Source organism: Athene noctua, chromosome 1 (genome assembly GCF_965140245.1).
Source record: "Athene noctua chromosome 1, bAthNoc1.hap1.1, whole genome shotgun sequence".
Lineage (NCBI taxonomy): Eukaryota > Metazoa > Chordata > Aves > Strigiformes > Strigidae > Athene > Athene noctua.
In genome coordinates, this window is record NC_134037.1 from 1,161,994 (window position 1) to 1,184,835 (window position 22,842).

The following is a 22,842-nucleotide window of genomic DNA, read 5'->3' on the forward strand; positions in this document are numbered from 1 at the left end:
TGCCTGCACCCTGCTCCTGCCTCCTGCCCCCTCCAGAGCCCGGGGGCTGCGGGGCACCCACTGCAGGAACAGGGGGACCGCGCACGTCGGGTCTTTGCCTCTTTTCACCTGGAACACATTCGCTCAACAGTAAAGGTCTTTACTGTCAGGCAGGAATTCTTCCTGGCAGCGCCGGGTGCACTCGCTGTTACCGTCAGTTTGGCCTCACAAGAACCGCCGAAGGCTCAGCTGGAAGCTGTAGAAGGCAGGCAGGCTGTGCTGCAGCGCTGGGTGCTGGGGGGATCGTTCCACCCAAGGGCCGTGCCGAAAGACAAGGGCACGCTTCTCCTGTCACACCAAAGCAGCGAATATTCCTGTCATTTCCGACACGTACGCACCGATTCCCAGAGGACCGACTGCCCGTGCCAGTGCGTTGTTTGGGGGAGAGTCCCTGCGCGGCTTCCCCAGGTGTCTGCTGGTTTCTCTGCCCTCCCCGGGATGGACCCGTCAGAGCTGCAAACATGAGGTCCTTGGGCACAATCCTGTGCGAGGCCCCTCACAGCTCTGAGCCCCAACTGCGGGCAGGCAGGAGGCAGCAGCTCCCCCCTTTTCCTGAGACTTTGCACTCACAAATCCCAGCTCTCAGGACTCCAAACCCAAACCACCTTTTGGCAGAAAAAGAGCCGCCGTGGCTGTGGCAGAAGAGTCAGAGGTCCCTCGGCCGGAGCTGATCCGGCCGTTCCCTGAGCCAGCGCTAATCAGCACGTGCAAGTATGGAAGCGCAGGCTGTGGCAGGTGTCCCCCCCAGTGAAGATCGGGCTCCATGGCCGCTGGAGCGGAGCAGCTCCTGATTGCCTTTGCTCTCGGGGCTTCCCGGCAGTTGGGGCCTTTGGCCAACGGGAGCCGCTACGGGGCACAGGTCAGATTGGGGCTGGGTGTCAATGGAGCCCTGGGGCAGCCATTTTGAGCTCCTCCCCTCGGGCAGCCATTTTGAGCTCCTCCCCTCGGGCAGCCATTTTGAGCTCCTCCCCTGGAGCAGCTCGCTGCCGTCGGTCGAGGACTCTCCCCTGGGGTCGGGACGTCGCCCAAGGAAGCTCCTCCAGGTGATCTGGGTCGGGGCGCTGCCCTGAGCAGGTCCTCGAGGTGGAGAGCCCTCGCTTGTCAGGTGAGTGATCAAGCGTTTGGGGTGGCCGTTAAACCCCACAGAGTTCTTTGTTCTGCGTTCTGGGGTGCCGTTGAACCCTGGAAAGCTGTTCTGTTCTCCGCGCACAGACATTCGAACCTGCAATTTACGGAGAGCTAGTTTCCTGCGCTCGTCGTAATTTGTCATTATTTTGGTGGGGGGCTGTCTAATTGAGAGCAGCCGTAAGGCCCGCGCTCCTCCCGCTGAGGCCGCCGCGGGCTCAACCCGAACCCCCCCACTCCTCACCCCGGGGAAGGCCCTTCCCCCGGCGCGGGGAGCAGCACGAGGTCGGGGCCGCCGGGCTCCGGCTGCGCGTTCACCCCCCGGCGGCCGGGCTCGAGCGGGCTGTCGGAGAAGCCCCGATCGCTGCCGCCCGTGTGTGCGGGCGGCACCAGGCGGCGGCGCGGCCCGGCCCGGCGGCGCAGAGGACACGGGGCCCCGCGGCCGCCGTTTGCCCGGCGCCGCCGTTTGCCCGGCGCCGCCGTTTGCCCGGCGCCGCCGTTTGCCCGGCGCCGCCGTTTGCCCGGCGCCGCCGTTTGCCCGGCGCCGCCGTTTGCCCGGCGCCGCCGTTTGCCCGGCGCCGCCGTTTGCCCGGCGCCGCCGTTTGCCCGGCGCCGCCGTTTGCCCGGCGCCGCCGTTTGCCCGGCGCCGCCGTTTGCCCGGCGCCGCCGGGGCCGGTCCGGCCGCGCCGCGCATGCGCTGTGTCTGCGGGGCCGCGTGAGGCGGGGAGCCGGCGCGGAGGCGGCTCGGCGGGGCCCGGCCCCGGCCCTCAGCCCCCGCGGCCCCGACCCCGGCGCCGAGGAGCGCGTCGCCGCCCGCCGCCCTCGCGTCGCCGCCCTCCTCGATGCCGAGCCCCGGCGAGAAGCGGCGCTCGTCCCCGGTGCCCCGGCTGCGTGGGCCTGACCCCCAGCCGCCCCCGCCGCCCAGATCGGAGCCGGGTCCAGGCCCCTCCCTGCCCCGGACCGGCACCAAGTCCCTCACCTTCTCCCCACAGCCCGGTTCAGGTCACAGATGATCTCCCCTCCCCAGAACGGTGCCGGGCTTGATGCCCCCACCCCCAGGCCGGGGCCGGTTCCACATCCTGCGCCCCGAGCTGGCAGCCAGTCCTGACCCCAGCCCGGGCCAGCACAGGCTCAGAGACCGACTCCAGGTGTCAGAATATCCCCTGTCCCACAACGGCACGGGGGCCAGGACCCCTACCAAAAACTGGCGGGGGGCAGCCACCCGATGTGGCCTTGCCAGCCTTCACGGGACCCGGGATCTCTCCCCAAACTGGCCTTGGCGCTCCCCTGAATCCCAAGCCAGAGACGCTCCCCGTTCTCTGCCAGATATTAGGAGCACGGGGACCTCCCGATGTCTGCTCATCCCAAAGGCAAGGACATCCCCGCCCTGTCCGAGGCACAGCACTGAGGCAGCAATACCCCCTTCCCCAAGAGATTCCCCTGCCATGGACCCGCTGCCCCCCTGGACAAAATCTGCATCAGACTAGTGGCATCCTGGAGCAGGCTGCTGTTCCCAGACCTGGGGCTCACCAGCCATGGCACACACCTTTCCCCGAAGCAGGACTGAAGTGGGGGCCTCTCCCAAGCCTTAGAGGCCCCTCCAGCCTGGGGGATATTGGGCCATGGGATCAGTGCCAATGCTGGAATGGCTCCGGACAGAAGCTGGCTGTCTTCATGGCCAAGCCGGGGTCCCCCCCAGCCACCTAAGGGCTGCCCCCTGACAGCCTCTGCCCCATGCCTGCCCCATCCCCACCTGGAAAGCAAACAGAGGCTGAGCCTCCCCAGCCTTGTGCTGAAGCAGTAACTAGCCTTGGGCTGCAGTCCCAGATGTAGAAAAAGAAGCCTGGACGCTGTTTTCCCTCTGGGCGGCTGTCCCCACCTTTCCTGCCTCCTTTCTGCATCTGCAGGGACCTGCTGGCCTGGGACTAAGCCTGCTGAGGGGAAGAGAGAGCAGAGTGTGCTGCGCTGAACCATGCAGTCTGGGTTGGGATGCCGGATTCAAGGGCATCCCCGAGCATGATGTGGTGTAAAACGTTCAGTCTTATTCCCTCTTCTGCCCCAGGGAGGCCCTTGGAGAGGATGTGGAGCCAAATGTGCCTGAGGAGGAGGAGGAGGAAGAGCAGAGGAAGAGCCACAAGCACATTGAGGAGTGCAGGCAGGTGTGGCGGTAGGAGGGGAAGATCCTCTTGGGTCCCTGATATTTGGCTTTACCCTTCTTTTAGCTTTGTACAGTGCTTAGTGTCACACAGCAGCATTTATGTGAGAAGCAGCAGGGACAGGAACTCCTCAGGACTGGGTGGTGGGGGATTTGGGGGCTGGATCCTAGGGGTAGGATTTCCCGTGGATTGTAAGGGCGTAGGAGTGACGCCAAGCATCCAAACCAAAACCCCGCCGTGCCTAACCGCATCTGCACGCACGGGGGAAGTGAGAGAGGGGGGTGCTCTGAGCGTGTTCCTCTTGGCGCTGATGGCCTGCGGGGCTTTCCAGGAGAGGGAGGCCCGCGGGTGCTCATCGATCCTGCCGTAGCAGGAAGACAGAGCTTAGGGCTCCACACAGGCACCTCAGCATGGGGACAGGAGCCAGACCCTGGGCAGGCAGGGTTCCTGCAGCATCCCTCCCTCCAGAACGCAGGTCTTTGGGTGTGAAATGTGTGCCGCTTCCTTCACAGAGGCTGGCCAAGCTGCTCTTTGATGGCACGCAGATGGTGACAAATACCCGGGTGGCCGCTGACTTGAGGGAAACACAGAGGAGGGCAGAGGAGGCAGAGCTGAAGCTGCAGAGGTAAGAGACTGCACCGCGGGTCGGCGCTGCTGGGAAGGATGTTGGTGCAGCTTTCTGAGGACATCCTAATGCTGGTCATCCAGAAACACTTGGCAGTTAGGGCTGTGCTGTTCAGAAGGAAAATCTAGGCACCTCCAGGTCCCACCTGCTGTCACGTCCTGCTCCAAAGAGGGAGACAAGTGACGTAGATTCATAAATCCCCAACGGAGCAGAGATTGGTGAGACAAGTCTCAAAGTGCAGACATAAACATTTCTTCATTTCCCACAGTGTGTTGACTGGATACACAATAACTGACTAAGTGAAGAACAAATTATGGCAAGGGATATGATACGCCTTGCGTCCCTTAATGATAACAAGGGGGAAAAGAGAAGAAGAGAGAGAGAGATGGGAAGAGAGGGAGAGAGATCACCAGTCCAGGTTCCTGCGCTGGTTCTGCCAAGGAGGGTTCAGGGATGCATCCACCTGCTTCACTTCACTTCTTCACTTGCTCATCACCGTTATCCTTGCCCCCCCCCCCCCATTTATACACGCTTTCCTCGGGTCCTTCCCCCAGATTGATCTACATATCACGTGTCATAGGTGTGGGGAGGGGCAAGGCGCTTCCTGGGGTGCTGTAATTAGCATGATCTCGTTAGTCTTTATTAGCATATTCAGGGATGTCAACTTTAATACACGTTTTGTGGATAATGAAGCAAAGATCGCTCACGGGACAGATGCCCCTTGAAACTGTCACCGAAATCCGGGATAAAAATAACTTCTCGACTCCAGTGTGATGCAGATAAGCAGACACTTCTTTACTGACGGCCGGACGTGTAGGGGAGCGCTCTCACCAACAACACGTGCCAGGCACCAGAATCACACACCTTATCTAGAACTTACTCATCCATATTCATTAAGTCTTCATACGTAAGCATACAACTTCCAGGAAATCATTCACATATTCTCCTCCTATTTCCGATTCTGCGCAGTAGAGGTTAGAAATGTCTAGAAATGGCTCTGGGTGTAATGGGAGCAGGTGGTCCGTGAGCCGGGGGTCGCCATCTCCCCCTGCCGGAATTACCTTTTGCTTAAGGACACGGTTTTCTTGGCAGGTACCTGCCAGCTGTTACGGTCACTGCCCTCAGTTCCCGTTCATCCTGGACCTTGACAGCTACTTGCATTCTTCTAGTCCTGTACATGTATTATAAATCAGGTTACAAATCACCTCGTGTTTCGTTACCTGGGTTCTAACCGTTCCTACTAAACAGTTGTGACCAGTCCCTTCAGCCTTGGTACGGGGCTGTACAGGGGATTTTAGAGGAGCAGTCAGTTGCTAGATTCAAACTACAATAAATGTAAAATGATTTTTACTAAAATATCCCTTAATTCTATACTTATATTAAAATCAAACACAATTTAATTTCAGTTGATAATAAAATCAGTAACATTTCCCCCCTTTGAAGGTGTTGAAAATCATTTCAATACTTTCACACTTTTATTCATTTTCATCTTTGAGGCCAAAGTTTGTCTTGCCAGATGATGGTGGTGGCGCGCTGTAGCCTGGTGGCATAGTGGGTACTTCTCTCATCATTCTACGATATATTGCAGCCTATTAGTAAACTGTATGTTACCAACATAATCATCAACAGGACAGTTCATAGCAAAAACAGAATTTTGATTAAGGATTTCAGCCAAGAGCTCAAATTCTATCCTAATCCACTAAAAATGTTTCCTAGCCGATCTTCTGACATATCTTCTCGAATGGTTTCTGTTTCTTTTCCGATTTTGCCTCACAGATCTAAATCCTGTTCTACATCCTGTGTAACATTCGGGATATGAATGCAGCAATGGTCCAATCTGTCTTTGAGATATCCACACACTCCATGCTCTTTCAACAGAAGCATGTCTAGTGCCATCCTGTTCTGAAGTGTCATTCTAGAAGTTACCTGTAATTGGATGTTTAATTCTTGAAATCCTTTTCTTGTAACATCGGCCAATTTTTCTCCTTGTCCTGTTAAGTGATAAAGCCATTCTCTATTCCTGTAGGACGCTGTTGGGTTCAAACAGACTCTAAAGCCCAGCCAATTTTTTACTCCTGTTGTTGGTTCATTCCAAGCGTCATCATCCGTTTCAGACCTTTTGATTCGATGTAATTTTAAATTTTCCAGGGATCCCTTGAGTGGTGATTTCTTCCCAATCGGACACAGTGTTGGCAGGCCTAAAGTAATTTGTTTCACCTTACCATCTACCGGTAAGTGGGTTGTCCGGGTGCCATCACTTAATGCCCAAACTAAATGCCCTGGGCTCTGAATGGCAGATTTCTTACAACTAGAGGAGTATCCTCTTCTGGGTGTAAAGAGACTAGTCATGGTGAGGTTATTATGAACACCTCGACAATAACAGCCAAACTTTAAAGCAGCTGCCAAATGAGGAATTCTTTGAATTATTAAGTCTGCATTGCTGCAATCATACACCCTTTCACATTTCTACCATGGTACTACATGTCCCTTTCCTTGTCGGGTAGTGCCTTTGTCTACTGTCGGGGGAAGGATTGCAAACACGCCTTTAATCCAGGTACTGTCCCAAGTTTTTAATTTTAATCTACCCGTTTGAACTCTTTTCCTGGTTACTGGATTGTTTTTCAAACATACGTCACATTTTGCAGTTATTAATTTAGCCATGTCTATCATCTTGACAGATAAAACTTGTTTTTGTAAAGAAGTTACTAAAGCTTCTGCTCCCTAATGACATTCTTGAGGTTTGGTTTGCATTCTTTCTTTTATTAACAAAGGTGGAACTACTGCTCGTCTGTGAGGGGTTACTGTTTTGGAGGGAATTAATGCCATTTGAAATATTCGTTCTCTTGCTGTCCGGTCGGCCAAATTACTTCTAGCAATTTCTTTTGTGTTCCTAATTAGGTGTGCTTTACAGTGCATGATTGCTACCTGATTTGGTTTTTGAACTGCTTGTAATAATTGTCAAATGTAATTTTGATGCATAATATTTGATCCCTGAGAGGACAGTAATTTTTTTTTTTTCCACAAAGCTCCATGGACATGTACCACCCCAAGAGCATACTTTGAGTCTGTCCAGGTATTTACTTTCTTCGTTTCCCTTAGTTCTAAGGTTCGAATCAAAGCAATGAGTTCTGATCTCTAAGCTGATGTGGCACTCGTCAGTGCCTTTGCCTCTCTAACTGTGGTGTCTGTTGTTACCGCATGCCCAGCGTATCGAACTCCTTGCTCCATAAAGCTGCTGCCATCTGTGTACAATTCCCAGTCTGGTTGCTCCAAGGGTACATCCTTCAGATCTTCTCGACTGGAATAAACATACTCGATAGCAGCCAAGCAGTCCTGCTCCAGTGGCTCTTCTTCCTGTGTGGAACTTAAAAACACTGCAGGATTTACCAGGTTAGTTGTTTTTAGACTCACACCATCTTGTTCAGCCAGTACTACCTGGTACTTCATCATTCAGCTCAGAGACAGCCAATGTCCCCCCTTCTGTTCTAAACCAGTTATCACCGTCTGTGGGACACAGACTGTTATTGTGCTTCCCAAAGTTAATTTCTGAGCTGCCTGTGTGAGCATCACTGTTGCAGCCACAGCTCGAAGGCAGTTTGGGCACCCTTTGCTCCCCGTGTCCAGTTGTTTAGAGAAGTATCCGACAGGTCGTTTCCAGCTTCCCGTCTTCTGAGTCAGCACACCCAGTGCCAGGCGTTGTCTTTCGTGAGCCAACAGCTCACAGCCTTTGGTGATGTCCAGAAGTCCTAAGGCAGGCGCAGGCATTAAAGCGGTTCAGTTCTGTGACAGCCCGTTGTTGCTGTGGGCCCCATGTCGAAGGAGAGTTCTTCGGGCCTCATGTAGCAGTTTAGCTGTCAGACCATAACTCATGATCCAGAGGCGGCACCACCCTGTCATTCCTAAGAATGCTCTGAGTTCATGAATATTTTCGGGCTCACATGGCTTCTCAGTGTTCTGTTCCTAATTGCCGCTGCCCTTCTGAAATCTCAAAGTCCAAATATATCACAGTCTGACAAGCTATTTGGGCGCTTTTTTTTTTTTTTTTCCCCCCTGGCTACCTTGTACCCATTCGGTGCCAGAAAATTAAAAAGATCTATTGTTACCTGTATGTAGGTAAATCTTTTTTTTTTCTGTAGCAATCAGTGTGTCATCCACATATTGTAAAAGCAAATGTCCAGGTGTTGGTTTGTCCTGTTTCCGTGTTTCAAGCTCTTTTGCCAGCTGATTTCCAAAAATTATCGGGCTATTTCTAAATCCTTGGGGTAGTCTTGTCCATGTCAGCTGCATCTTTGTCCTGTTTGTGGATTTTCCCACTCGAAAGCAAACAATTTTCTGTTTTCCTTCTCCAAGGCATACAAAAGAAAGCATCTTTTAAATCCAGCACTGTAAACCACTGATAAGTCTCCTTTAAAGCTGTTAACAGCGTGCAAGGATTTGCTGCTGCAGGATATATACCCTTAACTATGTGATTCACTGCTCTGAAGTCTTGCACTAACCTATATTCACCCGACGGTTTTCTGACTGGTAGAATGAGAGTTTTATCCTCAGATTCACACTCCCCCAAGAGTTTATATTTCAAAAATTATCCATCAGTTTCTTTCTTATATCTGGTACCGATTGTTCTATAAAAATCCAAGCCAATTATATCTGAGCTGCCTCAGTTTCTACTTTCAAATCAGTATTTATTCTTTCTGGCAGCTTCTTTTAGTCTTCCCAGAAACGCTGAGGGAGATTCATTCTTATCTTGTCTCACCTCATACAATTTAGACCAGTTCAGAAACCTAGGCATGGCGTGTTTAACTCCATGTAAAACCCATTTCTGATACCGACTCAGTCTTTCTCTGTGCTCCACATTATTTGGATCCCCACTGCGGATCCCCAGACAGAAAGTTCTGCTCTAATATTCCACCTGCTGTCCCACTCAATACAGTCACTTCTGCCTGTGCTTTGCCAGCCTCCAATACCATCTGTTTTTTTCTGTATCATCTAACACATTAGCTAAAATCACCTGTAAATCACTCCAGTCCGGGTTCTGTGTTCTGATGATAGTATCTGCCACTCTGCCTGTTCTCTCCGGATCCTCTCTGTACACTCCTGCTGCCTGCTTCCAAGCCATCGAATCCGTCACTGAAAAGGCACTTTCACATACACCGGCCCATCGTTGCCAGCTCCCTGCCGCAGGGGAGCTATTGTTTGTACCTGCTGCCGAGTTCTTTCGAGATGCAGGGGTATGAATTACAACCTCAGACGGCCCTTCATCCACATCCTCTAGTCCGCTACTCTCAGGTTCCTCTACCTGTTCTCTATATTCTCGCCCCCGATGCCGTTCTCCCTGTGGAGGGGATATATCTAATTCTGGCCCTCCATCCTTTTCAGTAGAAGCAATTCTTTCCTTCAAACAATCTTTTCAAGTTCACATGTTGAACAACACTTTTTCACCTTTTTATCGTCAAAAGTTATAGCCATTACTAAATTATCCCTACTAATCAGCTTACATTCTTTCTGCCAATCCTTCCTTTGTCTTAAATAGGAAAAAAAAAAAATCAACATACGGCACTTCATTTCCCTTCTCTTCTACAAAACAGCATTAACTGCAGAATGGTATTATAATGCAGTGTCCCATTCACGAGCCATTTTCCCTGATCACCCAGAGTATACAGAGGCCACCAGCGATTACAATATTCAGTCATCTGACTTTTCCTCAAATCATCATGTACCTCTCCCCAGTGTGCTAACAAACATCCTAACGGAGAAGTTTTCAGAACTTTGTCATTTGCAGCCAGATTACACATCCTTTTGCTTTTAAACAAACGAGTCAGCGTAGATGCCATGGTTCAGTTACTTTGTTAACACAATATACAATCGATCACTCGCTCAAGCCTATCGCTTCGTCCTTCTCCGGCTGCACCCCGCGCGGGATAACAGAACCGCGGATCCGAACCCCACACCCGCTTCGTGCTCAGTTGCACGTCTCACGCTCACAAACACGCTCACACCTTTCTACAGTTACTACGACAAACAAAGGTATATAACACAATACAACACAATTCTTAATTACCGTACAATATTCAATTGACGAAACAACCAGTACCACAACTGAGTGCATAAAAACTTTTAACTTCCAATTAAATGCACTCCTTCTGAGAACTCTACAGCGTATAGGGTCTCTTGTTTCCAAATCCAGCTGTCCAACCCTGCAATAGCTTTCGCTTGTGTCTTACGGGCAGAGGCCTCGGCTTCCAATACACGAGGATCCTCTAGCCCAACCCTGCGCAGCTTTCGCCGCGTCTGACAGGCAGGCTTGTACAGTGGGACTCTAACCCGCTCCTACTGGTGGGACTCTAACCCACTTATCCCAGTACAAAAGAGAAGTGTCTTACCAAAATCCAGGGGACGTCGCGGAGAGCCGCATGGATCGGGGATCGATGGGTGTCCCCGAGAAATCCTCGGTGCCGGCTGGAACCGATCAGGTCCCCGACTCCTCCGGTCTCTCAGCGAGGTCCCATCTGGGGTGCCAGAAACTGTCCCCGAAATCCGGGATGAAGATAACTTACCGACTCCAATGTGATGCAGATAAGCAGACACTTCTTTACTGACGGCCGGACGTGTAGGGGAGCGCTCTCACCAACAACACGTGCCAGGCGCCAGAATCACACACCTTATCTAGAACTTACTCATCCATATTCATTAAGTCTTCATACATAAGCATACAACTTCCAAGAAATTATTAACTATTTAACTAATTTATTTAATTTATTTAACCAATAATTTAACTAATTTATTTAACTAATTTATTTAATTATTTTACTAAAATATCCCTTAATTCTATACTTATATTAAAATCAAACACAATTTAATTTCAGTTGATAATAAAATCAGTAACAAAACTTTACAGGATGCCCCAGCGCAGAACCGTCCTGTCTCCTCAGGGCTCCCTCCTCCAGCCGCATCCTGTGCTGTCCAGGCGAGTTTTCTCCCACGAGTCACACAAGAGATGAGCAAGTGCTGACCTCGAGCACCAAGCCTGCGTTATCCAGACTCCACAGTACCCACCCCGTGTCTGTAGTTTTGTTACTTGGGAGTGCTGGAGACATTTCTTGGAAAGGCTCGGAGGGCCCCTGCCCCCCCCATCCCTTGTCTTTACCAAGTTTACCCTCCGGCTGCTTCTCTCAGTCCTTGTTTCGGGGGTTACAAGTCGTCTCCGACACCTGCCCCCGTGGGATCTTCACAGAGCTCTGCAGGTCAAGGCTGGCAGCTTCCCCAGGTGCCACTGCAGTACTACACACTGTCTGCTTTCTGATCTCCTCCTGCCCGTGCTCATTTGAGAGATGAGGTATTCAGGTTTTTGCAGTGAGAGTGGTCAGGTGCTAGGGCAGGGTGTTGTAGAGACCTTCCTCCCTGGAGATACTCAGCACACGCCCGGAGAAGGCCCTGTGTGACCTGCTCTGATGTTGCAGTTAATCCTGCTGTGAGCGGGAGCCAGCGATTTCCCCAAACCGTTCCAGCCTCGGTTGTTGTCTGATCCACTCCGTGTGCCTCCCTGGGGGAAACCTGTCCTGCTTCACTGGAGGAGTCCCCAAGGGACCGGCTCCTTCCTTCAGCCCTGTCCCCAGGACTCAGACCAGCTAGCAAACAGAGTCCTTGCTCCTGCTGCCTTTGGAGGGCGCTGCAGGAACAGTTTATGGGAGGCTGGCTGTAGCAAGACCGGTGTCCCTTGCTCTGATGGTTTTCCAGTGGGAATTTCATGAAGGAACCAGGTGCTGTGTGCCAGTTCCACGTCCTGCACCCCGAGCTGGCAGCCAGTCCTGACCCCAGCACAGGCTCAGAGACCGACTCCAGGTGTCAGAATTTCAGAAAAGAGGCAAAGACCCGACGTGTGCGGTCCCCCTGTTCCTGCAGTGGGTGCCCCGCAGCCCCCGGGCTCTGGAGGGGGCAGGAGGCAGGAGCAGGGTGCAGGCAGGCACAGTCCCTGCCTGCTCTGGCAGGAGCAGCTCTGGGCCAAGCAAACGTCCCCGTCGCGGTGCCTACGGACGCGGGGCCGGACAGAGGTGACCAAGCCCGGGGGAGCGCGGAGCCAGCATCAGGGGCAGACCCGGCAGAGGCGGGGGGTCAGCAAGGGACCCAAAGGGGAGGTTTGGCAAAGGGACGGGGGAGGGCGCTCATCAAGGGCTGGGTGGAAGAACCACGGCACCAGGGATGGAGGAAAGATATTTTAAGATATTTTATTTTTCAGGTGAATTCATTGCAGGGACTTCCCCAGCCCTACACCCCCAACTGCTCTCTCCAGGCTGCCCGCTGCAGTCAGGGATAGTTTTGCCTCAGGGGCTTGCGGGAGCACCTGCAGCAGCACTGCCGGTCCCGTTTCCACCAGGCGCTGACACGCCTGCAGAGCTGGGCACGGGACTCCCGCAGGGCACGGCCCCCCTTGCACAGCCCCCGGGCCGTCCAGGCACGCATCCTGCCCGTGGGCACCCGCTGCTGGGGACTGGGCTCCGCTGGGCTGCTCCCGCCCGGCGCCGCCCAGATGGTGCTGCCCATGGTCACGGGGGTGCTGCTGCCCGACATCATGGAGCTGCTCCAGCCCATTTCCAAGGACCCCGTGTTTGGATTCCTCTCGGTGTCCGTGTCTGGCGCAGGAAGCTGCACTCCATTGGCCTCAAGCCACATTGTGGTAAAGAGCGTCCACACGCGCTCCTGGTGACTGTCAGGGTCTGGCTCCACATCCCTGGGTCTGTGTGCCACTTCGCCCTCATCCCCAGAGACCTGCTCTTGACTGGTCCCTGCTGACCTCTCCAGTGGGGGGTCCTGGCCCAGGGCTGGTCCCAGATTCTCCACCAGCCCTGGATCATCCTTGGGGGTCTGGGCGGGTCCTGAGCGCTCTTGTGCCGCCAGATCTGCCGTGGCACCGGGGCAGGGCTCCGGGAAGGAGCAGACGGTGTCCGCAGAACTGGAGCTGCTCATCGGGAGGGAGCTCAGCGATGGTGACCACAGTAGCGGGCAGAGGCGCTCTGTGCTCAGCAACGTCGCGCTGGCACTGCAGGGGAGGAGAGAGGGAGGTGAACCTGCTGCACCGCGGCCCCTCCGGCGGGACGGGCAGGGCTGCCCAGCGCGGGCAGGGCACGGGCTGAGGGTCTGGGGCAGGATCTGGGGCCTCCCCCAGCACTCACCATTTCTGCAGGGTCGGTTGTTTGCTCTTCTCCATCTCGGCGTCAGCTGTCCCATGCTTTGCCTTCTGCTTTGAACTCTGCAGGACACCAAGAGCTGGGTGAGACGGGAGCAGCTCCCAGGCCACATCACCCCCACAGCCCCTCACCCCACCCACCCCATCCCACTCCCCACCACAGCGCGGTGCAGCCGTCACATACCCAGAGCCACTGGGCAAACAACATGGTGCCGAGCACGAAGTACACCTCAGTGAACATCACTACGCACAGAATCTCGGCCAGGGTGAGCTCGCTGCCACACGCCATGGCTGCTGGCCCAGTGCTGCTGCGGCCTTTTATATTGGGGCAGGTGGGCAGAGCCCCTTTGTGACCTCACAAGGTGGCTGGAACCTCCCCCCTTTGTGACATCACATGCCGGGCAGATCCCCCTTTGTGACACCCAGCAGCCACTCCTGCCACCTCCTTGCCCCTGCGAGGAGGTGCTGGGGTGTCCCCTCAAAATCCCACAATCATCTGGGTTGGAAAATCCCTTGCAGCTCCCCCAGCCCAAGCATGACCCTCCCCCTGACCGTTCCCAACTCCCCCAGATCCCTCAGCGCTGGCTCAGCCCGACTCTTCAACCCCTCCAGGGATCCCGGGGACTCCCCCCTGCCCTGGGCAGCCCATTCCAACGCCCAACAGCCCCTTCTGCACAGAAATCCTTCCTCAGAGCCAGCCTGACCCTGCCCTGGGCAGCTTGAGGCCATTCCCTCGGGGCCTGGCGCTGGGGCCTTGGCTCCAGAGACTCATCCCCCCTCTCTGCCCCCTCCTGGCAGGGAGTTGCAGAGGGCCAGGAGGTCTCCCCTCAGCCTCCTCTGCTCCAGACTGAACCCCCCCAGTTCCCCCAGCCGCTCCCCAGCAGACCTGTGCTCCAGACCCTGCCCCAGCTCCGTTGCCCTTCTCTGGCCACGCTCGAGTCATTCAATGGCCTTTTTGGGGTGAGGGGCCCAGAACTGAACCCAGGAATCGAGGGGCGGCCTCCCCAGTGCCGAGCCCAGGGCTCAGATCCCTTCCCTGGCCCTGCTGGCCACGCCAGTGCTGACACAAGCCAGGATGCCGTTGCCCTCCTTGGCCCCCTGTCACTGATTTGACACCAATCAGAATTATTACAATTAATAATGTTTGATTCCAGTATGAATACAGAAATATTTTAGTAGGGTTACATGTTTACATCTTGCATTTTGCACATCTAACCAGAAACCAATGCTACTGTGAATTCCTCTGTATAGCCCTGTACCAAGGCCAGAGAATTGGTCAGTAATCATTTACTAGGTACACCTAGATACTGCTTAGGGAATTAGATTTAGAATTGAAAATAATTCTGTTTGAAGTTGTTGGAGATGTCTAGACACAGAAGTAATTTATTACCTAGAATACATTGGATAATGCCTCAGAAGTACCACAACCTGAGAGTAATGAGAACTGGGGAGAATGAACTGTCACAGTTTACAGATCTCTGCCAAGGAACAGTGAAACTGGGTAATGGGTAATTCCGGCAGGGGGAGATCGCGACCACCGACTCATGGGCCACCGACCCAAATCACACCCCAGACTCATTTCTAGACATTTCTAAGCTTCAGTGCGCAGAATCGGAAGTAGGAGGGAAGTATGATGATGATTTCCAGGAGTTCTTGTGTTTAGGTATGAATACTTAATGAATATGTATGAATGAATAATATAGAAACTGTATAATTCTTGTGACTGGTGTGCGTTGTTGGTGAGAGCACGCACCCGCGCACCCGGCCGTCAATAAACAAGTGTCTGCTTATCTGCATCACATTGGAGTCGGTAAGTTATTTTTATCCCGGATTTCGTGGACACCCCTGGGCACACTCTGGCTCATTCTCAGCCCCCCCAGCCCCTCTCTGACCGGCAGCTCTCCAGCCACTCCTCCCCAGGCCTGTAGCCCTGCCGGGGGTTGTTGTGGCCCAAGGGCAGCCCCCGGCATTTGCCCTCAGTGAAACTCCCCCAGTGGGGCTCAGCCCCTCGCTCAGCCTGTCCAGGTCTCTCTGCAGCCTCCCTACCCTCGAGCAGACCAACACTCCCCCCCAACTGGGTGTCATCTGCAAACTGACTGCGGGGGCACTCGATCCCCTCGTCCAGATCCTCAGTAAAGACGTTAAACAGGAGCGGCCCCAAAACCCAGCCCTAGGGTCACTCTTCGTGACCGGCCGCCAACGGGATTTAACTCTGTTCCCCACAGCTCCTTGGGCCCGGCCGTCCAGACAGTGTTTCACCCACTGAAGCTGTGCCCATCCAAGCCGTGAGCAGCCAGTTTCGCCAGGAGAATGCTGTGGGAAACGCTGTCTAAGGCCTTCCTGAAGTCAAGGTAACAACATCCACAGCCTGTCCCTCACCCAATCAGCAGTTCGCCCTGTTGCAGAAGGAGATCAGGTTTGCCAGGCAGGACCTGCCTTTCATAACCCCGTGCTGACTGGGCCTGACCCCCTGGCTGTCCATTGTATGACTTTTCACAGCCCCGGATGACCTGCTCCATGACCTTCCCTGGCACCGAGGGCAGACTGACAGGTCTGTAGTTTCCTGGATCCTCCTTTCTGCCTCTCTTGCAGATGGGCGTCGCATTTGCCACCCGCCAGTCCAGTGGGAGCTCCCCAGTCAGCCCTGAGTCCAGGTAAATCCTGGGCAGCGGCTTGGCGAGCACATCTGCCAGCTCCCGCAGCACCCTTGGGTGTCACCCCTCCGCTCCCACAGCCGTGTGTGCATCCAGGCGGTGCAGCAGGTCTCTGACCACCTCCTCTGCAACTGGGCTGCCCCCAGTCTGCTCCCCCTCCCCATCTCCCAGCTCCTGAGGCTGGGTGTCCAGGGAACGGCCAGTTCCACTGCTACAGACTGAGCAAAGTAGGCCTTGAGCACCTCAGCCTTTTCCTCATCCTTTGTGACTCTCTTTCCCTCTGCATCCAATAAAGGAGGGAGATTTTCCCTAATCCTCCTTTCGTATTTAATGAATGTACAGAAATATTTTTTGCTGTGTTTAACGGCTATAGTCAGGTTGAGCTCTAGTTGCGCTTTGGCTCTCCTAATGTTCTGCCTGCAGAGCTTCACTACATCTTTAAAGTCTTCATGAGAGATCACTGTCACCTCTGTCCGGCCCCGCGTGCGTAGGCACCGCGACGGGGACGTTTGCTCGGCCCAGAGCTGCTCCTGCCAGAGCAGGCAGGGACTGTGCCTGCCTGCACCCTGCTCCTGCCTCCTGCCCCCTCCAGAGCCCGGGGGCTGCGGGGCACCCACTGCAGGAACAGGGGGACCGCACACGTCGGGTCTTTGCCTCTTTTCACCTGGAACAAGCTTCTCACTGTCAAGCAGATATGCTTCATTAGCAGCGCTGGGGTCGCCCTGGGGATTCTCCACCCGAGGATTAGTCAGGGACGTCGGTTTACTCACACACAGATCAGATATTCATTACATTTCCTACAGGAAAGTTTGCCACAGGGACAGAGAGGCCCTCGAGGAGGAGCTCACTTCACTGTCCCTGAGAGAAGCCGGGAGCTGTCACTGTCACCATCAGGTGTCTCCCAGCTGAGCCTGTGTGAGGAGGAGGAGGGAGAAGCCTGAGCCCAGCACTCCCGAGCGGCCTGAGACTCTCCTTCCTGCCCCGAAGGAGGCGTCAGGCTGTGTCAGTGCCACGGGGGCCCTGGGTCACCCCGGCGGGGTGTCTGTGCGGCTGCAGGGACACCTGCGGGGCAGGCTGGGCAGGAGCTCGGCCCAGCTCACCACACAGGCTCTGCAGGAGGGAAATTCCGCAGCTTTTGGCCCATTTCAGCCAGGGCAGCGGCAGAGCTCGGCGGCGGCGGCCGTGAGGGGAAGGCGCGAGCGCGGGGCTCGGGCCGGGCTGCGGGGGAGCGACGGCCGCGGGGCCCCGTGTCCTCTGCGCCGCCGGGCCGGGCCGCGCCGCCTCCTTTGCCCCCCGCTGCCGGTGCCACTCGTGGCTCCGGGACCAGAGCCAAGGGCTGGAGGCCGGCGCCGGTCCCGAGACTGCGCGTCCCTCGGCGGGGCGGTCAGAGCCGCCCCCGTGGCCACTGCCCTTCTAGAAGGGGCTGAAGGGCCCCTGACACGGACTGGAGAGAGAAAAGGAGCAGCAGAGGAGAGCGCCGGCCCACCCCGGCCCAGCCCCTCATCGCCGCTGATGCCGATGGCCTTCCCCCAGGGCACGTGGTTTCACTTTGGTTGCTCACTCTTATTAGCCTTCTTTAATTTTAACCGGCAATAAATGCCGATAATCTTCCTCAAGGTGACTCTGTTTTGCCTGTGATGGTCCTTAGGGAGTTCTCCCGGAACCCTGCCAGCCCAGAGCGGTTTGAGTCAGCAGGAACTTTTGGAGACCACAGGGGCTTTCCTGGGGCGGCCACGCCCTGAGGGCTTCAGAATCTCCAGCGCAGCCCTGGGTCACCATGGCAACCACTGTGTGCCAGCGTGATGTCATCATCATTGCATCACAATGTGGCCCCTGTTTCAGCGGGTGGCAGGGAGGCTCAGCTGTCACTTCGACTGCGTGGGAGCCAGCGAGCAGGAGAGCAGATGGACCAGGAGATGGACAACGTCTCAAAGAGGGAGGGAAGGGGCAACAAGCCGGTAGTAGCGGGGTGCTTCGGCCTCACCCCAACCTCTCCTCCCCTCGGGGCCTCCTGCCGGCTTTCTCGGCCTCCCCAGCTGACCCCTTTCACGCCCCCTTATCACGCAGAACTTCTGGAGGAGATGCTGCCACGCTCTGCGCCGGATGGAGGAGTGGAAGCTGGCTGTCCTCATCTTCATCTCGAGCCTCTTCTTGTGGGGCCTCTTCATGGTGGTGCTGCCCTGTGCCTCCAATCTGTTATCTGTCCTCACCATGGGCCTCCTCGCAGCCTGCTGGCCCAGGAGCAAGGCCAAGGTAGGTGTTGGTCATGGCACCCCCCGACACCCCCTGGGCAGGGCTTAGCCCCGGGCAGAGCCCGTCCCCGGGGTGCTCGGGAAGGCCCCGTAAGCGGGGCACGAGCAGTGACCGGTGGCCGTTGCCCACCCAGCACGGCCCCTGCTCGGGAGCCACCGAGCCCCCTCTGCTCAGGCCCCAGCCCAGGCTTGGGGCCGGGGCCAGTCCTGCCCCCGGAGCTCCAGCTGCCCCTTCCCGGGGTCCTCGTGCGCGGGGCAGGGCTCCTCCTGGCCCAGGGGAGACCCCCTGCACTAACGCGGGGCTTGTGTTCTAGGGACAGGGGAGCTCTGCAGAGGAGAAGAGCTGTCCGAGAGACGGGAGGAAGGACCCGATAGGTGAGCAACCCCGGCCCAGAGCTGCGCCGGGCTCCACGGCGGCTCCCGGCTGAGGGACGCCATTGCGGCAGAGCCCCCGCGCCGGCTGCCCTCGCTCACTGTCCCTCTGCTTTCTCCCTCCCTCCGCCAGGAGCCCCCTCCGTCCCCTGGGAAGCCGTGGAAGGGGCCACCGAGAGCCAGACGGCAGGGTAAGTCCTCCAGGAGCCCCACGCGGGGGTCCCTCTGCCCTGTGTAGCTGCGCCCTTGCCCTGGGGAGGCTGCGGGGGGGCGAGAGCAGGATCTGGCCCCAAACCCCCGAGGAAGCCGAGGGCGGGAAGGCGTTGGGGGCCGAGGGAAGCGGGGGCTGGCTTGGGGAGGGCCAGGGCATCCCTGGGGGGGTGGCAGCTTCCCAGCACCAGGCCCCTCCCACAGAGCCCACCGGTGGCCCCAGCACCCCTCTCTGTCCTCAGCCCCTGGCCTGGCCCTTCTCTCCCGGGGCTGGAAGGTGCCCGGCCCCTCGCTGTGCCCCTCGTGCTGCTGGGCTGGCCTTGCCCCGTGTCCCCACGACCCCCCCATCACCCGGAGCACCCCAGAGCCGGCAGGGCCGGCAGGATCACCCAGGCGGTCGGGAGAAGACAGGGAGAGGGTGCTGGGTCCGGGCTGCCCCACAGCAGCCCCACACTCCAGCCGGGATCTCCCCCCACAGCCGGAGGAAGCGCCACGAAGGAGAAGGGTGGGAAAGCGGCGTCGGCGGGGACGCGGCTTCTGCGAGGGAGCTCCCCCACGGGACGGGAGACGTGGGTCGAGATGGGAACGTCGGTGCTGCCACCAGCTCGGAGCTCCTCAGGAGCCAGCCCTCCTCCTCCCACAGCAGCGACCTGGAGGAGCTGGCCACGTCCCTCATGGAGTCCCTGGGCGGGACCCGAGTCTGCCGCGACCTCCTGGGAAAACTGAAGGAGGCTCGGGATCGCGGCGCTCCAAGCGCTTCCCAAGACATCCGCAAGGAATACGCCACCTGCCTGGAGTGCCGGCGGTGCCTCACCGGCAGCTGCCCGCACCGCAGCGAGCCCCTGCCAGAGCGGGACCTGCCCACGCTGGCCGCCATCCTCCACAGCGTGGACCTGCTGGTGCACCGGGAGGAGCTCCAGCTGGAGCTGGGCATGGGCTTTGAGCTGGTCCTGGCTGGGGAAACCGTCTACGTCTGGCAGAGAACCCATCGGTTCCCCGAAATCCCCCCGGAGCGATGCTGCAAGAAGTGCAGCGCGCCTCTGCCCAGGAGCCTTTGGGCCAGCGAGAGCTCTCAGGCGCCGTCCCCCGTCCTCAGCGCCCCGGGAGCAGCACAGGGGCAGATGAGAGCGGCCGGGCAGGACGCGGGGGCTCCTCCTGCGAGGGATAGGGAGGCCAAATGCAGCGCGGAGCTGCAGCCGGCTGCACGGGGCGAGTCGCCCCCCCCCACAGTCCCTGTCTGCACCCTGGCCGACATGGCACAAACACCCTCCTCTGCGGCCCCGGCCCGGGTGAGCAGCGCTGTGGGGTTGGCCCAGCCCTCGGAGAGGCACGAGGGCCTGGGGCAGCGGCTCAGCCGAAAGCTGAAGCGCCTCTGCCACGTCTGCGCCACACTGAGGGACGAACTGGAGTCTTGCTTCGACTGCGAGTGCTTCTTGAAGTGGATGGAAGGAAGTTCGGCACCCAGCGGCACCGCCCGTGGGGACAAGGCACTGCCCGGCGACCACCAGTTTCAGGCCAAAGCCCTCCCGGCCAACACGGTGGCAGAGGCGCAAGGAGCCCCGCGCCAGAAAAGGTGGGACTGGGGGGAGCGTGGGCAGGGGGAGCCCAGCACGGGAGGACGGGGACGGGTCTGGGCTGTCTGGTGCAGCTGTCACAGCTGCGGTGCTGGGGACGTTTCTGTGGGACGGGATGGCAGCGGGGTCTGGGGGCGCCGGGCTGACGGTGAGGGGTGCGACGGCCCCGCGCTGAGTTTTGGTGTGAGGTTACACAGGGGCTGCGCCCGCCTGCCCCAATATAAAAGGCCGCGGCCGCACTGGGCCAGCAGCCCCGGCCTGTGGCAACGGGCTCACCCCGGCCGAGATGCTCTGGCTACTGATGCTCACGGAGATGAGCTTCCTGCTCGGCGCCGTGTTGGCGGCCCAACGGCTGTGGGTATGTGACGGCTGCACCGCGCTGTGCCGGGCAGTGGGATGGGGTGGGGAGCTGTGTGGGGTGGTCTAGGGCAGTGTGGGGTGGTGTGGAGGCCTGGGAGGTGCTCCCGTCTCACACAGCTCTTGGGGTCCTGCAGAGAAAGAGGGAGGCCGTCAAAAGAGGGAGGAGAGAGAAAGCTGAGCTGGAGAAGCTGAGCACTGAGTGGCCCTGGCCTGAAGCAGCCTGCAAATGCCATGGCATGGCACCGCGTGGCACAGCACGGCCCAACTGCACAGCATGGCCTGGCACGGCGCGGCACGGCACAGCAGGGCGTGGCACGGCATCGCAGCGCGGCACAGCATGGCACGGCAAGGCATGGCACAGCACGGCAGAGCACGACCTGCCACGGAATGTCATGGGGTGCTACAACACACCGTGGCATGGAATGGCACGGCACGGCACGCAGTGCCCGTGCAGAAATTTAGTTTTTTCGGCCCGGCCCCGAGCACCCTGCAAAGAGCCGACACCTCACGGCAGGCCTGAGCTCACTCCCTCACCGTCCTCGGACGCTTTACCACTGAAGCACAGAGGAAGGAAGGAGCCTGCACCAACCCCGGAGACATGGTGAGTGCTGGCAGAGACCCCAGATCCTGCCCCAGACCCTCAGCCCGTGCCCTGCCCGCGCCGGGCAGCCCTGCCCGTCCCGCCGGAGGGGCCGCGGTGCAGCAGGTTCACCTCCCTCCCCTGCAGTGCCAGCGTGAAGGAACCGAGCGCCTGTGCCCGCTACCCCGGACATCGTCCCCGAGCTCCCTCTCAGCGAGCAGCCCTGCCCCGGTGCCATGGCGGAGCTGGCGGCGCAGAAGTGCCGGGGACCCGCCCAGTCCCCCAAGGATGACAACAACGCTGGTTCCAGAGGAGCAACGGGCACCCCGGAGACAGCAGTTGGGGGTGTAGGACGGGAACCTCCCTGGGGCGACCCCACCTGAACAATAAAAAAATTATCTTTTCTCCATCCCTGGTGCCGTGGTCCTTCCACCCAGCCCTTGATGCGCGCCTTCCCCTGTCCCTTTGCCAAACCTCCCCTGTGGGTCCCTTGCTGACCCCCCGCCTCTGCCGGGTCTCCCCCAGGTCCTGGCTCCGAGCTCCCCCGGGCTTGGTCACCTCTGTCCGGCCCCGCGTCCGTAGGCACCGCGACGGGGACGTTTGCTCGGCCCAGAGCTGCTCCTGCCAGAGCAGGCAGGGACTGTGCCTGCCTGCACCCTGCTCCTGCCTCCTGCCCCCTCCAGAGCCCGGGGGCTGCGGGGCACCCACTGCAGGAACAGGGGGACCGCACACGTCGGGTCTTTGCCTCTTTTCACCTGGAACACATTCGCTCAACAGTAAAGGTCTTTACTGTCAGGCAGGAATTCTTCCTGGCAGCGCCGGGCGCACTCGCTGTTACCGTCAGTTTGGCCTCACAAGAACCGCCGAAGGCTCAGCTGGAAGCTGTAGAAGGCAGGCAGGCTGTGCTGCAGCGCTGGGTGCTGGGGGGATCGTTCCACCCAAGGGCCGTGCCGAAAGACAAGGACACGCTTCTCCTGTCACACCAAAGCAGCGAATATTCCTGTCATTTCCGACACGTACACACCGATTCCCAGAGGACCGACTGCCCGTGCCAGTGCGTTGTTTGGGGGAGAGTCCCTGCGGGGCTTCCCCAGGTGTCTGCTGGTTTCTCTGCCCTCCCCGGGATGGACCCGTCAGAGCTGCAAACATGAGGTCCTTGGGCACAATCCTGTGCGAGGCCCCTCACAGCTCTGAGCCCCAACTGCGGGCAGGCAGGAGGCAGCAGCTCCCCCCTTTTCCTGAGACTTTGCACTCACAAATCCCAGCTCTCAGGACTCCAAACCCAAACCACCTTTTGGCAGAAAAAGAGCCGCCGTGGCTGTGGCAGAAGAGTCAGAGGTCCCTCGGCCGGAGCTGATCCGGCCGTTCCCTGAGCCAGCGCTAATCAGCACGTGCAAGTATGGAAGCGCAGAGGGACCGGCGGGGAACTGCCCGCCGCTCGCTACCGCCCCCCATATTTGGACGGGACACAGGGACGGACCCGTGAAGGTTCCTACGTGGATCTCGGGTGTTGCCCGCAGGCAGAAAGCGCCACGTCCCAACTCGCCGCGGCCTGGCCTCAGCTACGGGCTGTCTCAGCTACGTTGGCCCCGTGGACCCGAGCGGTTTGGCTCTGAGCCTCCAAGCGTGCCGTGCCGCGCCGGGCCGACACCGGGGTCCCTGATTCCCAGGGGGACACCCCAGCGCCTCCTGAGCCCCTCGCAGGGGGGAGAAC

The 22,842-nt window shown here is 57.9% G+C and overlaps 1 protein-coding gene across 6 annotated transcripts; it reads left to right on the top strand.

The window, feature by feature from the left end:
* The first annotated feature begins 1,010 nt into the window (after positions 1 to 1,010).
* LOC141955811 (uncharacterized) lies at positions 1,011 to 21,537 on the top strand. Of its 6 annotated transcripts, none has more exons than XM_074895361.1 (12): positions 1,011 to 1,144; positions 3,227 to 3,323; positions 3,833 to 3,945; positions 15,352 to 15,477; positions 15,626 to 17,318; positions 17,433 to 17,738; positions 17,848 to 18,033; positions 18,347 to 18,407; positions 18,538 to 18,595; positions 19,093 to 20,187; positions 20,683 to 21,149; positions 21,276 to 21,537. In XM_074895361.1, exons 6-11 carry the CDS (start codon positions 17,583 to 17,585, stop codon positions 20,738 to 20,740), a joined length of 1,614 nt encoding a protein of 537 aa, XP_074751462.1. In that variant the 5' UTR covers positions 1,011 to 1,144; positions 3,227 to 3,323; positions 3,833 to 3,945; positions 15,352 to 15,477; positions 15,626 to 17,318; positions 17,433 to 17,582; the 3' UTR covers positions 20,741 to 21,149; positions 21,276 to 21,537. The 6 variants fall into 6 exon arrangements, with proteins under 6 accessions (XP_074751462.1, XP_074751467.1, XP_074751445.1 ...); XM_074895366.1 differs by having other exon boundaries at positions 15,719 to 17,318; XM_074895344.1 differs by having other exon boundaries at positions 15,352 to 17,318.
* The last annotated feature ends 1,305 nt before the right edge of the window (positions 21,538 to 22,842 follow it).

Bases quoted from the DNA above. Each gene is read 5' to 3' on its own strand.
- LOC141955811 (XM_074895344.1), top strand. From the start codon at position 17,583: ATGTCATCATCATTGCATCACAATGTGGCCCCTGTTTCAGCGGGTGGC. The intron at 18,596-19,092 runs GTAAGTCCTCCA...CTCCCCCCACAG, and splicing joins ACCGAGAGCCAGACGGCAGG to CCGGAGGAAGCGCCACGAAG. The intron at 20,188-20,682 runs GTGGGACTGGGG...GGGGTCCTGCAG, and splicing joins GGAGCCCCGCGCCAGAAAAG to AGAAAGAGGGAGGCCGTCAA.